The sequence below is a fragment of the Chaetodon trifascialis genome, chromosome 12 (genome assembly GCF_039877785.1).
Source record: "Chaetodon trifascialis isolate fChaTrf1 chromosome 12, fChaTrf1.hap1, whole genome shotgun sequence".
Classification (NCBI taxonomy): domain Eukaryota; kingdom Metazoa; phylum Chordata; class Actinopteri; order Chaetodontiformes; family Chaetodontidae; genus Chaetodon; species Chaetodon trifascialis.
This window is the reverse complement of record NC_092067.1, coordinates 3,988,515-4,000,854: the sequence shown is the minus strand read 5'-3', so window position 1 is coordinate 4,000,854 and position 12,340 is coordinate 3,988,515. Positions and strand designations below refer to the sequence as shown.

General features: G+C 43.3%; 1 protein-coding gene across 1 annotated transcript in view; it reads right to left on the bottom strand.

Annotated features, from left to right (window-relative positions):
* Positions 1-12,340, bottom strand: part of vwa8 (von Willebrand factor A domain containing 8) — a 65,721-nt gene that overhangs the window by 35,729 nt on the left and 17,652 nt on the right. The window contains exons 16-25 of the mRNA XM_070975278.1: positions 10,727-10,804; positions 10,388-10,503; positions 10,147-10,244; positions 9,156-9,262; positions 7,791-7,862; positions 6,888-6,964; positions 5,107-5,182; positions 3,846-3,981; positions 2,203-2,322; positions 1,201-1,406 (exon numbers count right to left, since the gene is read on the bottom strand). Coding sequence (XP_070831379.1) covers positions 1,201-1,406; positions 2,203-2,322; positions 3,846-3,981; positions 5,107-5,182; positions 6,888-6,964; positions 7,791-7,862; positions 9,156-9,262; positions 10,147-10,244; positions 10,388-10,503; positions 10,727-10,804 — 1,086 coding nt within the window. The remainder of the gene's footprint in view (positions 1-1,200; positions 1,407-2,202; positions 2,323-3,845; positions 3,982-5,106; positions 5,183-6,887; positions 6,965-7,790; positions 7,863-9,155; positions 9,263-10,146; positions 10,245-10,387; positions 10,504-10,726; positions 10,805-12,340) is intronic.

Sequence of the window (12,340 nt, the reverse complement as noted above, 5' to 3'; positions counted from 1 at the left end):
ACATCCAGCTAACTTAAAGGGAAAAGACCTTCTTTGAGGACTCTGCTCCAGTCAGCTCAATGCCTTCACGTTTGATGTTAGGAAAAACTGTTAAAGCTGCCACTGATTCTCCTGTACACCAAAGTAGGTGCATTGTGGAGAGGTTATCATCAAGCTGCCTGTTGACAGACAGCCGACTCAAGCTGAAGTCACCATGTGGAATCCAAGATGTCCAAAAATACGCAAGAACTCTAGGCAGGATCAGCAAGCCAAGCTGCTAAGTGAGACCGGAGAGACCAGAGACACCCGAGAATGCCCGAGAGAGCAGACAAGATGATGTAATTTTACAATTTCGTCCAGGGCAGCCTCCACTCAGCTGTGGTGAAGGCGACGTTGGTAGAGCATCAAAAGGACAAAAGATGTTAGACAGCTCCAAATCAGTAGCATCATCCTGGGAATCAGGGAGGAAAAGGGAGCGTCTCTTCTTACCCTTAATCACCGAGGCGCAAGTGGAACAGCCAAGACAGGGGTCGACTCTCTTAGGGTGTTTTACCTTCACTGGTAGAATAAGAGATAATCTAATTATCTAACTAATCGACGCTTTAGCAAGGCTAGCCAGGAGCAGAGGTCTGTCTGCTGCCGGAGAAGGACTGAAATGAGCTGCTCAATGGAGGCTAACTGACCAAATATTTTGGTCACTTTTTGCATGTACAACCAAGTGCAACACTATGACTGCCGTCCAGGATTGTCTGACAGTACTGGATTATCATGTCTTGCCCCTCTCTGTGATGGCCAGCTTCTCTCTCCTCCTTTAATGTGGGCATTCAGACAACCTGCAAATGTGTGGCAATTGTGTTGCAAACTGTGCAACTGCACACTTTTGCATCCCATTGCAGTTCTTTGCAAAACGAGGTTGAGGTCCTCAAACAACTAAGGATATGAATATGGCCATTCCTGTGTACCAATGTATGTTGAAGAGTGTCCACGTGTGCTTGCTCTTGTTGGTTTGGAATGAGGTGGGAACATGGTCTGCCCTCTCTGTCACAGTTGTGTTGTTACAATATGCTTGCACTATAAAGCATCTACTGCTAGGATCAAGTGCTGGATTAAGGTCTCATAGCCTTTAGGAATAACTGATAAAAATAGTCTGAGACTAAACCTAAGAAAATAACAGCAAAAGAAGTGTTGTTCTTTTGGAGAGTATGTATTGTGTCTTCTTACCTGGAGGTGTTTGACAATGTTTACCACCTCTCGTGTGGAATAGGGGTAGGTGATGGTGCCCTGGTCCGCCATGGACCTGAGCTCTCCAAAGGCAGCCACCAGCTTCTGCAGAGTAGCATCGGGAACATTGGGGCCATACTGTTTAAGCATTGCCAGCTCTGCCTGGGGCTTTGGATTGTCCACAGCATGGCAGCTAAAAATATCACCTGTTTAGAGGACAATAACCAGTCAATTAGCTCAATAACAGCTCAATTTCTAACTATGCACTAGTTCTTTGCTGGTCAACAAACAGAATAATTGATGCAAAATCTGAAACCAGGCCACACCGATACATAATCCAGTTGCAGAGACTCAGCAGCAGACCTGAAGTTCTAGTCTAAGATGCATCACCTACAATCAACTACGCAACAGCAGCAATTTAAACCTGCTGATGCACACCTGATAACACGCAGCATCTACAGGCAAGGAATGTAACAGCTGCTGCTGTATTGACTGGTTTGGAGAACTTTGAGTAAGTCTTGAAAGACTCTCGAATTCCAGGCTTTGCACTTCTTGGTCTAACTTCAAAAGAAATCCTACATGGAGCACTGATGGCCTGGAGGTCCAAGCTGCTGACTATGAGTTGCAGTGTCCACAGCTCGAGTCTACCCAGGGACCTTTGTTACATGTCATTCTCCATCTTTACTTTCCCCCAATTTCTGCCATGTCTGCTGTTTCCTGCTCTCTAATGCTTCCCATTGCAGGCCCTTGGCCTTGGTCTCCTATGGATGTCTAACAACCAAATTTTGTGGCTCCAGAAAAGAGCAGATGATCGTTTCTTTTCCTCTGAAGGAGGATCAGTCACACTTCCCTTTCTGAATTTATATGAGCAGCTTATTTTCATATACATCAGTTTACCATTAAATAAAAGAGCAGATTACTAGTCCTCTGCTGCAGCTTGTGTGTGTGTGTGTGTGTGTGTGTGTGTGTGTGTGTGTGTGTGTGTGTGTGCGTGTGTGTTACCTAGAGCACCAAAAAAGTCATTGCCCAGGAAAGGAAAACCGGGTCGGTTAGCCAGGACAAACATTCTGAAGTCTGGGTGCATGACTATGGTGTTGGGCCTCAACTCAGCTTCGTGTGCATCTTTGGAGGAGACACAGTCATAGTTAGCAAATGAAATGACAAGCAAAAATATACACAAACAGGAGCACACATTTTGTGTTTCTGCATCTGTTTCTGCCACTACCATCTTTCTAATTTGCAATGTTTTGATTTGATGTGCGACTGAGTTTGACACACACCTACAATTACTTTCATCTTTTCTCAAATCTGATTGATTGCAATAACAAAAATCCTAGAGCCTTTGTTTAGGCACAATTACTCGATTGGCAAACCCTGACCCTCCCCTGTACCAGCCTTTTCTAATACTGACTGCAAAGTGTTTTTATCACCCTATATGGATAAGATCACTGACATAAAGTCTAGAATATTGCCTTCCTGCACCCTGGGGTTGACTGTCTGGCCCATGTTTCTCTATTCAGTCAGTTTAGCCTCATCTCACTGGAAGAACTCACAGCCACTGTCTCTACAAATGCACCCTTCCTCTCGCCATGACTACTTAGTAGGCTTCAGCAATGGGTGAGTGTAACACGGTCTCCCCTGGACTGGTTTGCCTCCTATTTTGGACAGTTTTTTATGGCCATTGATCACTATGTCTCTTCACCTGCTCAGCTGACATGGGGTGTACCTCAGGGTTCAATCCTTGGTCCCACTCTTTGCTCCCTGTACATATTACCAATTTAAGATTACTTCTTATCACTGTTATGTGGACGATACCCAGCTATATTTTTCATTCAAATCAGATGACCTCAGTAAGCTCTCCACCTTGCAAGATTGCTGAACGGCTATCAAGGATTGGATGTCAGATATCTTCCTCCAAATGAAACCTGAAAAAACAGAGGTTCCTCATCATAGGCCCTGAGAGCATTGAAGGCCTTTTGGCTGTCCTAAAATCTTAAACCAAAGATGACAGAGCTTTTGCAGTCTTCCCCTAGTCTTAAAGAACACAGTCAGTCAATAATTTTAAGACGCTGTTGAAAACTTACCACTTTGTCCTGTAAAGTCTGATGGTCTTCTGTGTAGTTTTATGTTTTGACTGTTTTTTATATTGTTATTCTCTGTTTTAACTTTCTATTTTTTCTTCAACATTTGCATTTCATACCACCTAACTTGAAAAGTAAAGGATTTGAAAAGGGGCTTTAGAAATAAAGTCTGCTTTCTCAATGTTCTGATAGCACTGGGAGCCATGTCAAGTTTGTGTTTATGAAGTCTCAAGGTTGTATTTACATTCCTCTGTGAAAAGCAGCCTCTCAGGAACAGTGAAGCTCTCAGCAACTAGTATGATTACGTGGGACTACTTGGAAAATCTACAAGTTTACAGTCCAGCATGACTCCAAATCTACTGGTACCTGTCCATAAAGGCTTTTATCCTAAGCCTCCTTCAGTGGCCTGCATCTTATGTTTTACTCGTGTTTGTCTTCTAGGCGATCCAATCCTCATCTCATCCATTTTATGGTCCTACTTCTATCTGCGCACTGTATCTGGGACATGTCTACTGTCAAGGTGTTAAACCCTGCATGTGCGTGTGAATGTGTATGTGTGTGTACCTGAGACGATTCTGCGTCCATCGGCCAGAATCATCTCCCCGCTCTCCACCAGGGTTTTAAGGATGCATGTGACATTGGTGGGAGCTTTGTCTGCTTCATCAATCACTAAGATGTGACCCAGTTTCACTGCCTTCACCTGTACCGCACACAACACACACACACACACACACACACACACACACACACACACACACACACACACACACACACACACACACACACACACACACACACACACACACACACACACACAAACAAACAAATAAACAAACAAACAAAATGTATTGTAAAAAGGTGTTGCTGAACCTCTTGTCTGGTGGGTACAGTATGGAAGCTGAGACAGAAAAAGACCATAATTCCTTGTTTTCCCTCCTGTTATTGTGAAACACTGTGACCAGTGACCAGAGGAAGTAAAACAATTGGTTTTCACATATGTCCAACATGTAGGATACTTCTAAGAGTTGTTACATGCAAGTACTGCAAAAAACAAGAACCATAAATATAAAGACGAAATTACAATATAAAATGTGTCACACCATCTGTTTTAAAATGAATGGAGCCGTACAGCGAAAAGTGCAAAATACTGACAAGCAATATGCAAATGTTCATAGTATAGTATAAAGAATTCATGTCAAATAATGATCCAAATATTTGTGTTGATGCCATCCTTCAAGTTAGACATGAACTATATGTTAATGTAATGTGCAGAGCACATGGGGCCATCAAGGCTCACTGACGCTTAGTGAGGTTGACTGGAAGATAGTTTTGAGCAACTGTGTGGCTGAGGCATAACTTCCAAAGTAATTTCCACATTAATATCTGTTCATTTTCAAAAATAAGCACTTTGACATGTAATTGAATCATAAATCTATGAGGCCACAATGTGCTGTCTACAAAAACCAAATGGCCATGCAGCCAGCTGATTATCTACAGGACCACAACTGATGAGAAAGTCCATACTTTTCTGCAGCACATTCTTTTTTTCTGCATGTACTGTAATGTTAAATACAGTGGTTGACAAGGGCAAATGCACTGCAATGGCCCAAAACATTTCCGTTATGAGAAATGTGCTGCAGCGTCAGAAAAGATGCCACTTCAAAAACATCTGAAAATCCCAAAAACGGAAACGCTGGTCAGGTGTCCCCACTCAGTGAATGGCTTTAAAATATTTAGTAGATATGCAAGCGAAATGATCCCAGAAAAGTAACTGTGAAGGAAGCGTGCATGTGCATGCGTGTGTGTGCGCATCTTGCTAACTGACCAGAGGTGAATCCTCGTATGTGATGATGCCATTTTGGACTGAGGGCTGCAGGGTCAAAGTCTGGACAGTTGTATCCCTGGTGGGGCAGAAAACAAAGTTAGGCATGCACACACACACGCACGCACGCACGCACGCACGCACGCACGCACGCACGCACACACACACACACACACACACACACACACACACACACATCTGGTTTCTTTAGCTGAATACATTTTATGACCAGATGCAGGCCAGTGAACAAGGGTGTCAGTTACACTGTACTCTGATTCCCTGGCGGTGTCCAAAATTATCCCTCCCTCTTTCTCTGAACATCTCTCCCTCCAGCCCACCTACCAGCCCTCCCTCTCTCCTTGATATCTCACAGTGTGACCCAGGAGCTGTCCTAGTTTCCTTCCTGGCTGGCTGCATCTCTCTTGCTTTTCTGAGTCACATCTCTGTAGGCTTTCAGTCACAGGCTCCCAAAAGCCACATGTACAGATCTTCCTGCCTCTGCTGGGGTCTAATATTAGCTGCTGCTACAGTAGCTAACCAGGCCACATCCATGTTCAGCTCCACTTTGACTTTCACAAGACTTTGACAAACTGCAACACACACATAAGCCAAGAGGAGAAATCGTTGTTTCTACATGTGTATGTGCTGCTGATGTTTGACCATAGATTCAGTCTCATTGCCCACCACTGAATCTGCCATTGATGTCAGACTGAATTGAATCGTTTTCATTTCTTCAGGTTTGCACAAGTGACAACTTTTATTGGCATCCTGTTTGGTGTCCATCTCCCATCACAGAGTCGTTTGTCTCTGAAACATTGCCTCCTTATTAGTGCCAAGATCAATACAAGGCCAATCTCTGCCTCTGATTGATTAAAGCTATATTCAAGGCTGATTTCACAGCACACAACATATTGATCTACGGATGAGCAACCCTGACCTAATTTTCCTGAGGTGTGATTGAGTGAGTGCTTCAGTGAACCCCAGTTAAAAAAGAATTCTTCAAATGGTTCTTCTCTAATACGGGCATGTGACGTCCTTGTTCTAGTGAAGGATGACCTAATTGGTGGATGATAAAAATAGTATCTAACAACCTGAGATGGGAAAGAGAAAATTCTGGCTGCTCAAATCTCCCTTAAATAGGCTCAGTTCATCTTATTGGAAAATTCCAAGTACTTTAAAGAAACACGTGTTTTTTACTCCTGAAGCATTATAGTTTGCAAACCTCAGTAGACTGACAGCCACTCAAGAATCCAACAGCAACAAGACGTAGTCTAAGGCCACCATGGAATGAGCCTGAGACTGACTGTTTAATGCTGAAGAATAATAAAAAGTCTCATGATCGATGATTGATATTGACCCTGTGAGCTATTCTGCAGCTGCTGACCCGCACATGAAACTCTACACATGAGATTATAAGTTAGGTTCACATGAGCCACATGAATGAAACTGCATTGAGAAGAATTGAAAAGAACCTATTGTGCTTTTTTCAAAGATGTTCAGAGACAGATTGAGACAGTGACCCTGAATGGAAAAAGTCAGAAGCTTTCTGGAGAAGCTCAAAACATTGAAGCAGGATTAAGATTAAGACTAGACTATAAGAGACTATAGACTGATATTTCCTTCTAGTTCTTTAAGGCTGTAGGCACTGAGGAAAAGTTCCCAAGTTCATGTAAAAAAAACAACCCTTAATTATTTTCCAATCTTACATGTTAACATAGTTTAGACTTTCTCGTTCCTCAGCTTCTCAGAGCAAAGTGTTTGGGGAAGCACTTGAGTCTCCTCACCTGTGGAGCTGCAGGTATTCTCTAGGCCTGTTCAGAAGGTGCAGGAAGCGGTCCACTATTTTATTCTTACCAACGCCCTGTGGACAGATATGAAGACAAAACACTGAGAAACCAGCCCCATTTCATGATATCAATCGTGATGCACCAACTGTGTTTCAGTAACGTCGGCTGTAAAGAGAGATAAAGAGGTGTCCATTCCATTTGTAGAGAGACAGTGCTGAGAGCGAGAGCCGAGTGTGTCCCTGAAGTTTTGATGGTGCTATGTTGTGACAGGGGCTGTTTTCTGGGACTCCCACTGGCTTCCCACAGAGCCTGCCTCTCCTGGATGGGTGCTGAGTCTCTCGGCCAGTCTGTCAGACATCCAGTAAGCCGCTCTGACAGCTCCTAATGTCTCAGCTTTGCCCATGCACGGTCATGCGCTCGAATTTGCAAATAGCTTCTCCCACTCAGTCTCTCACATGCGTGTGCACACGCAAACATCAATGCAAAAACACGCACAGATAGCCTCCCCTGGGCTGCTGGTACAACACGTCCACTTTCACTCCATCCTCCTCTCTCCTCCCGTTAAAACTGTCCATTAGGACCTGACTAGGGGCACAGAGTGTCCCCAAGGAAGTGCTACATGTTTCCTCATGCCCACAGTGAGCAGTGAGTCAGTGGGGTTGGAGGGTGATATCAGGGTGCAGTGTTTCATAACTCTTCTCTCCACGCTCAAACAGGGCTGACATGTGTCGCCTACTACAAAGTGGAATCATGACAGTGACCATGATTGGACCTCTATGGATGAAGGCTCTTGAGGCAAAGTCTCAAAACGGCTTTTTTCTGGGGACAGGGGATTTTTTATTTTTTTTTAAGAAAAGCAGGAAGTTGAATGTTTGAGACTACTTTCCATCTGTCACTCACCTGGTTGCCCACCAAGAGGAGGTGCTCTCCTAGTAGAAAGTCTTTCAGCATGTCTTTCATCACCAACATGTGCTGCGGAGAAAAAAACAGACAAACATTGAACTCAAGAAACAGCTCAGAAATCCCAATTTGTTTCATGGACGCTAGTCGAACCAAGATGGCCACTGTGGTGACCTGCATGTTACATATTAGGAAAAAAGTACTGTTGTCCCTGTTTGAAGGTAGGATGCCTGAGTTTGTGCAAAAATGTTTGCTTTGTCCATTCTCTGCTCCCCTTGTGTTTTAGAACTGTGTTTCTACTCAGAAGACGGAAAACAGGTCATTCAAAGTAGGGCATCCTCCTTGCTCTCATCTGATCACGCCCTCATCCACTATTTCAGTCTCCAATACAAGCAGGCGGAGGAAAAGGGGCAGAATGAGGACAGAGAGAAAGAGAGGAGCGACGAGATAAATCTGGGTCACGTGGCATCATCAGTATTATCAGTAGATATCAGAGTGTCATCTCCTGAGACGGATCCTCCCTGAGATCAAACATGAGACACCGGAGTCAAGGTCTCACCTGGTGGATGGGCATGTCATTTTATCCCTACCTACTGTGTGCAAAAGTCTATTCAACATCATCAAAACCCAAACCTGCTATTAATTCAACTCAGCTGAAATGAGCAGAGCAGGAAGCGATAACTAACAAAACATCAGAAGCTGTACATAAATAAGTCTGAGTGTACTGGCTGATGAAATCAACAACTGATGTCTTCCTGCTGTGCACACACCAGCATAATACAGCGCTGATTTAAAGTCAGATTGCTTCCTTATCCAATAAAATCCATCATAAACAGCAGTAAGAGGTCAGTCACAGTGTACTGGGACAGATTTTACCACCAGGCCAGGATTGAGATTAGCATCTCTGAGACTCCAGTGTATCTATGGCCTTGGGAAATATCAGCTAATACCACAACTAAAAGTAAAATCTTTCCTAATACAATAATGTCACATACTGCAGCAAAGACAGAGTAACATTAATAACAGCAAGGAAAAAGAAGGATGAGACAGAAGGGGGAAAGTTGTCTTTTCATTGGTGTATGACCTCATTTGAATGGACAATGGACACAGACTGATCTTTCACAGTTAGAGAGAAAAAAAAACAAACAAAAACAACGGATTATTATTTATTGTTTCTAATCCAAGTTTTTGCCCTTATGTGATTAAATCTGGGTCATGTCCTGGAAATAAATGACATTTTTTTCCGGCTCTCTTTTCTAATCACACAAGGATTGGAGAAATGCTGTCTTGCAGTTACAGATTTGGTTTAGGGTGACATGCAACAAGTATATCTGGAAGAGAGTTGTGAGCTGTGTGTGTCATTACCTGAGGATTATCATAGAAGAGCACGTCTGGAACCTTAATTTTCTCATTGGGGTTGTAGACAGGAGCAGACACATTGCCAATAGTCAACACACCATCCTTTACTGCACCTGGAGAAATACAGGAGGCGGTCACTGTGTGTGTGTGTGTGTGTGTGTGTGTGTGTGTGTGTGTGTGTGTGTGTGTGTGTGTGTGTGTGTGTGTGTGTGTGTGTGTGTGTGTGTGTGTGTGAGAGACACTGGGGATCTTGAACATAGTCTTTTGCAGTTCATTACTGAGCAACTCCACAGCAGCGCAAACTTATTATTAATGATGCAACTTCAGTGATGGTTACTGCGGGATAAATACATAAAACATGTGATGTAACCTTAACCATCACTGCCATTATTAAATTTGATTGGTGCTACCAGCACTCATGCACTGATCATAAAACTCACAATAAAACAAAAATCACACACGCTCAAATGATCTTTTTTTTCCGTGCCTTGACCTCTAATCATAGCGATCACATGTATGGTCCAGATGAGAGGGGCAGTCTTGATTTCCTGAGGCTAAAGCTGTGCCTGTCATTTTTGTTTTTAAAGACACAGGAACTATTTTTTTTTGAATGGTTTCTTTTGAGGATACTGAAATCCTGCTTTCCCTTTCAGATAAATCATTTGTCTATGAGTATTTGTTTATAGTCAGAGGTGGATAATTGATACAGAGAGTAAACAACAGGCAACTGCAGTAAAGAGAAGTGTTTGGCTGACTACAATAACCAGAATTTTTAGTCATAAATGTGCTTGTATGCTGACTGATTTCAACACACACCACACTGAAATCAAATGGAGCAAATGTTCTGACTTGATCGTGTAACACATGCTGATGGTGGATGGCCTACCATCAAAGCCTAAACCTAAGCCTGGAAAAAGCCCAAAACAGCAGCAAAAGGAAAACACACACACACAGAATAGTTGAATAAATCTTATCTAGATGGCTGACTGGATCTTACAGCTTATGTCTTGAGTGTCAGCAGGATATGGCGTGTCCTCTATAGAACAGTTGCCGAGGGTTTTTTCAAGATAGGCACGGGCCAGACTGGGCAGGAACCTGAAATCACAGGCTTAGTCAATCAAACAGCATCAATAATCACCCTGTTTGTATGGCACTTAAAAGTGCATAAAGTACACCACAGCCGAGATATGGACACAAAGGAACGAGGAATATGAGTGTGTGCGTGTGTTTGTGTGGACCTGGAAAGACAAGCTTTATTGACAGAGTGAGCGACGCTCTCCTCAGGGTACTGAGAGAGACGGCGACAGATCCTCAACAGCTGCCTGGTGGAGAGGGAAGAGGCCAGAGACTGCGCCTGGACACACACACCATACACACATAAATTAGATCACACACGTAAACAAACTGGTAAGGACACACACACACACACACACACACACACACACACACACACACACACGCACACGCGCACGCGCACGCACACACACACACACACACACACACACACACACACACACACACACACACACACACACACACACACACACACACACACACACACACACACTTGCACTTACTGTGGGGTCGTTTGTCTTGCGGAGACTGTGTGTGAGGTGCAATAGTTGCTCTGCTGCTTCTTTTGGAACATTGTGAGTCTAAAAAGTGAGGGGAGAGGTAAACTGATGAAGAGGATGGTATTCAGAGAAGGAGGGAGAAGGACAAAGTTACAGAATTCCATTTCTTAATGCAGAATTGCTTTTTTCCAGCTGACACATGCACTCAGTTTCCAGTTTATTATTAGGCACACCAGCTGCTTTGTGGTGATGTTGAATTGTACCACGTTATACAGAGAAGCTATTTAGCCTGCCCTCACTGATATAAATGGGGTGGACAAAATAACAGAAACACCAGTCAGTATAGCGCAATACAATTCAGTACAAATTACAGCCTCCCAAATGATCCTACAGCTGAATCACCACCTAAGAAACTAGCAACTAAGTGTAAATATGCAGTGCATGTGATGTGCTTTGCAGAGCTTTTAAAGTAACATGCTTTACTGTAATTTCTTACTGGTTGAGCAGTCAAGATACACATCATTACACATCATGTAATGGCAGCATTTCCCACAGTGCTCATCCCCCCTCTTTCTAAACACCACCTGAAGATGAGCGGCGAGATCAACTTAAAAACCCAAACCAACTACAATCACCACCTTGTATGACCGTTGTACGACTCCACCAACCAGTCAAGTCACAGTTTCCATCCATGTGTGTCCAGTTTCATATAATATACACAGTGAAGACTTTGAATGAATTCAATAAAAGGTATTTAGTGTATTTAATGGTGAAATGGGAGCTCTCACTATGTTGACATGTCTGATTCCAGAGAGAAACATTTTTCTGGAGGAGGACAGAGGACTGATGGAGAGCTTCATCACATGGTGCAGCAACCATCAGCTGAAGCTCAGTATCAGCAAAACCAGTGAGACTGTGTTGGACTACAACGCTTCAAATACGGATGCTGCTGCTACACAGAAGCTACACTTTGTAAAACACAGATGTTTCACGCACACCTTCAACCCGGCAGCACAGAAGATCTGTACAGTGACCAGTTTCAAGGTGGACACCAATTCAGTATCTGACCGAATGTGAAATATGGTCACAATCTCTCCCTCTGTTCCTGAGTTATGGTGCTGAATAATGGCCATGTTGTGGGTTCTACCTCACATTCCTCCTCTGTAACCAAACCAAGACTGACTGACCCAGGGCTGAAGGCAGCCCCTTCCACTAGGCTTAATAATTACATAAGAACATACAATTAACAAATTTTTTCTCCCAGATAAAGTATCTACAGCTTCTTAAACCCAGCTATATCTTCAACAAGGATTATTTGCATTTTCAGAAACATTTTCCATTAACCAAAACAAAATTAATATCACAAAGAAGAAACAGAATTATGCAGTTCATGTGACCATCAAAGCAAGCAACAACATACTGTTTAACAGAGGAAAAGGTTACGCCCAAACTCACTGATGGCCTCAATTTAGAAACAGTGAAGGAAAGAGGGATAATGCCGAGGCTTATTAATTTCTCTGTGCAAATGGAAGGGAGAGGGGAATGTGTGTGTGTGTGTGTGTGTGTGTGTGTGTGTGTGTGTGTGTGTGTGTGTGTGTGTGTGTGTGTGTGAGAGAG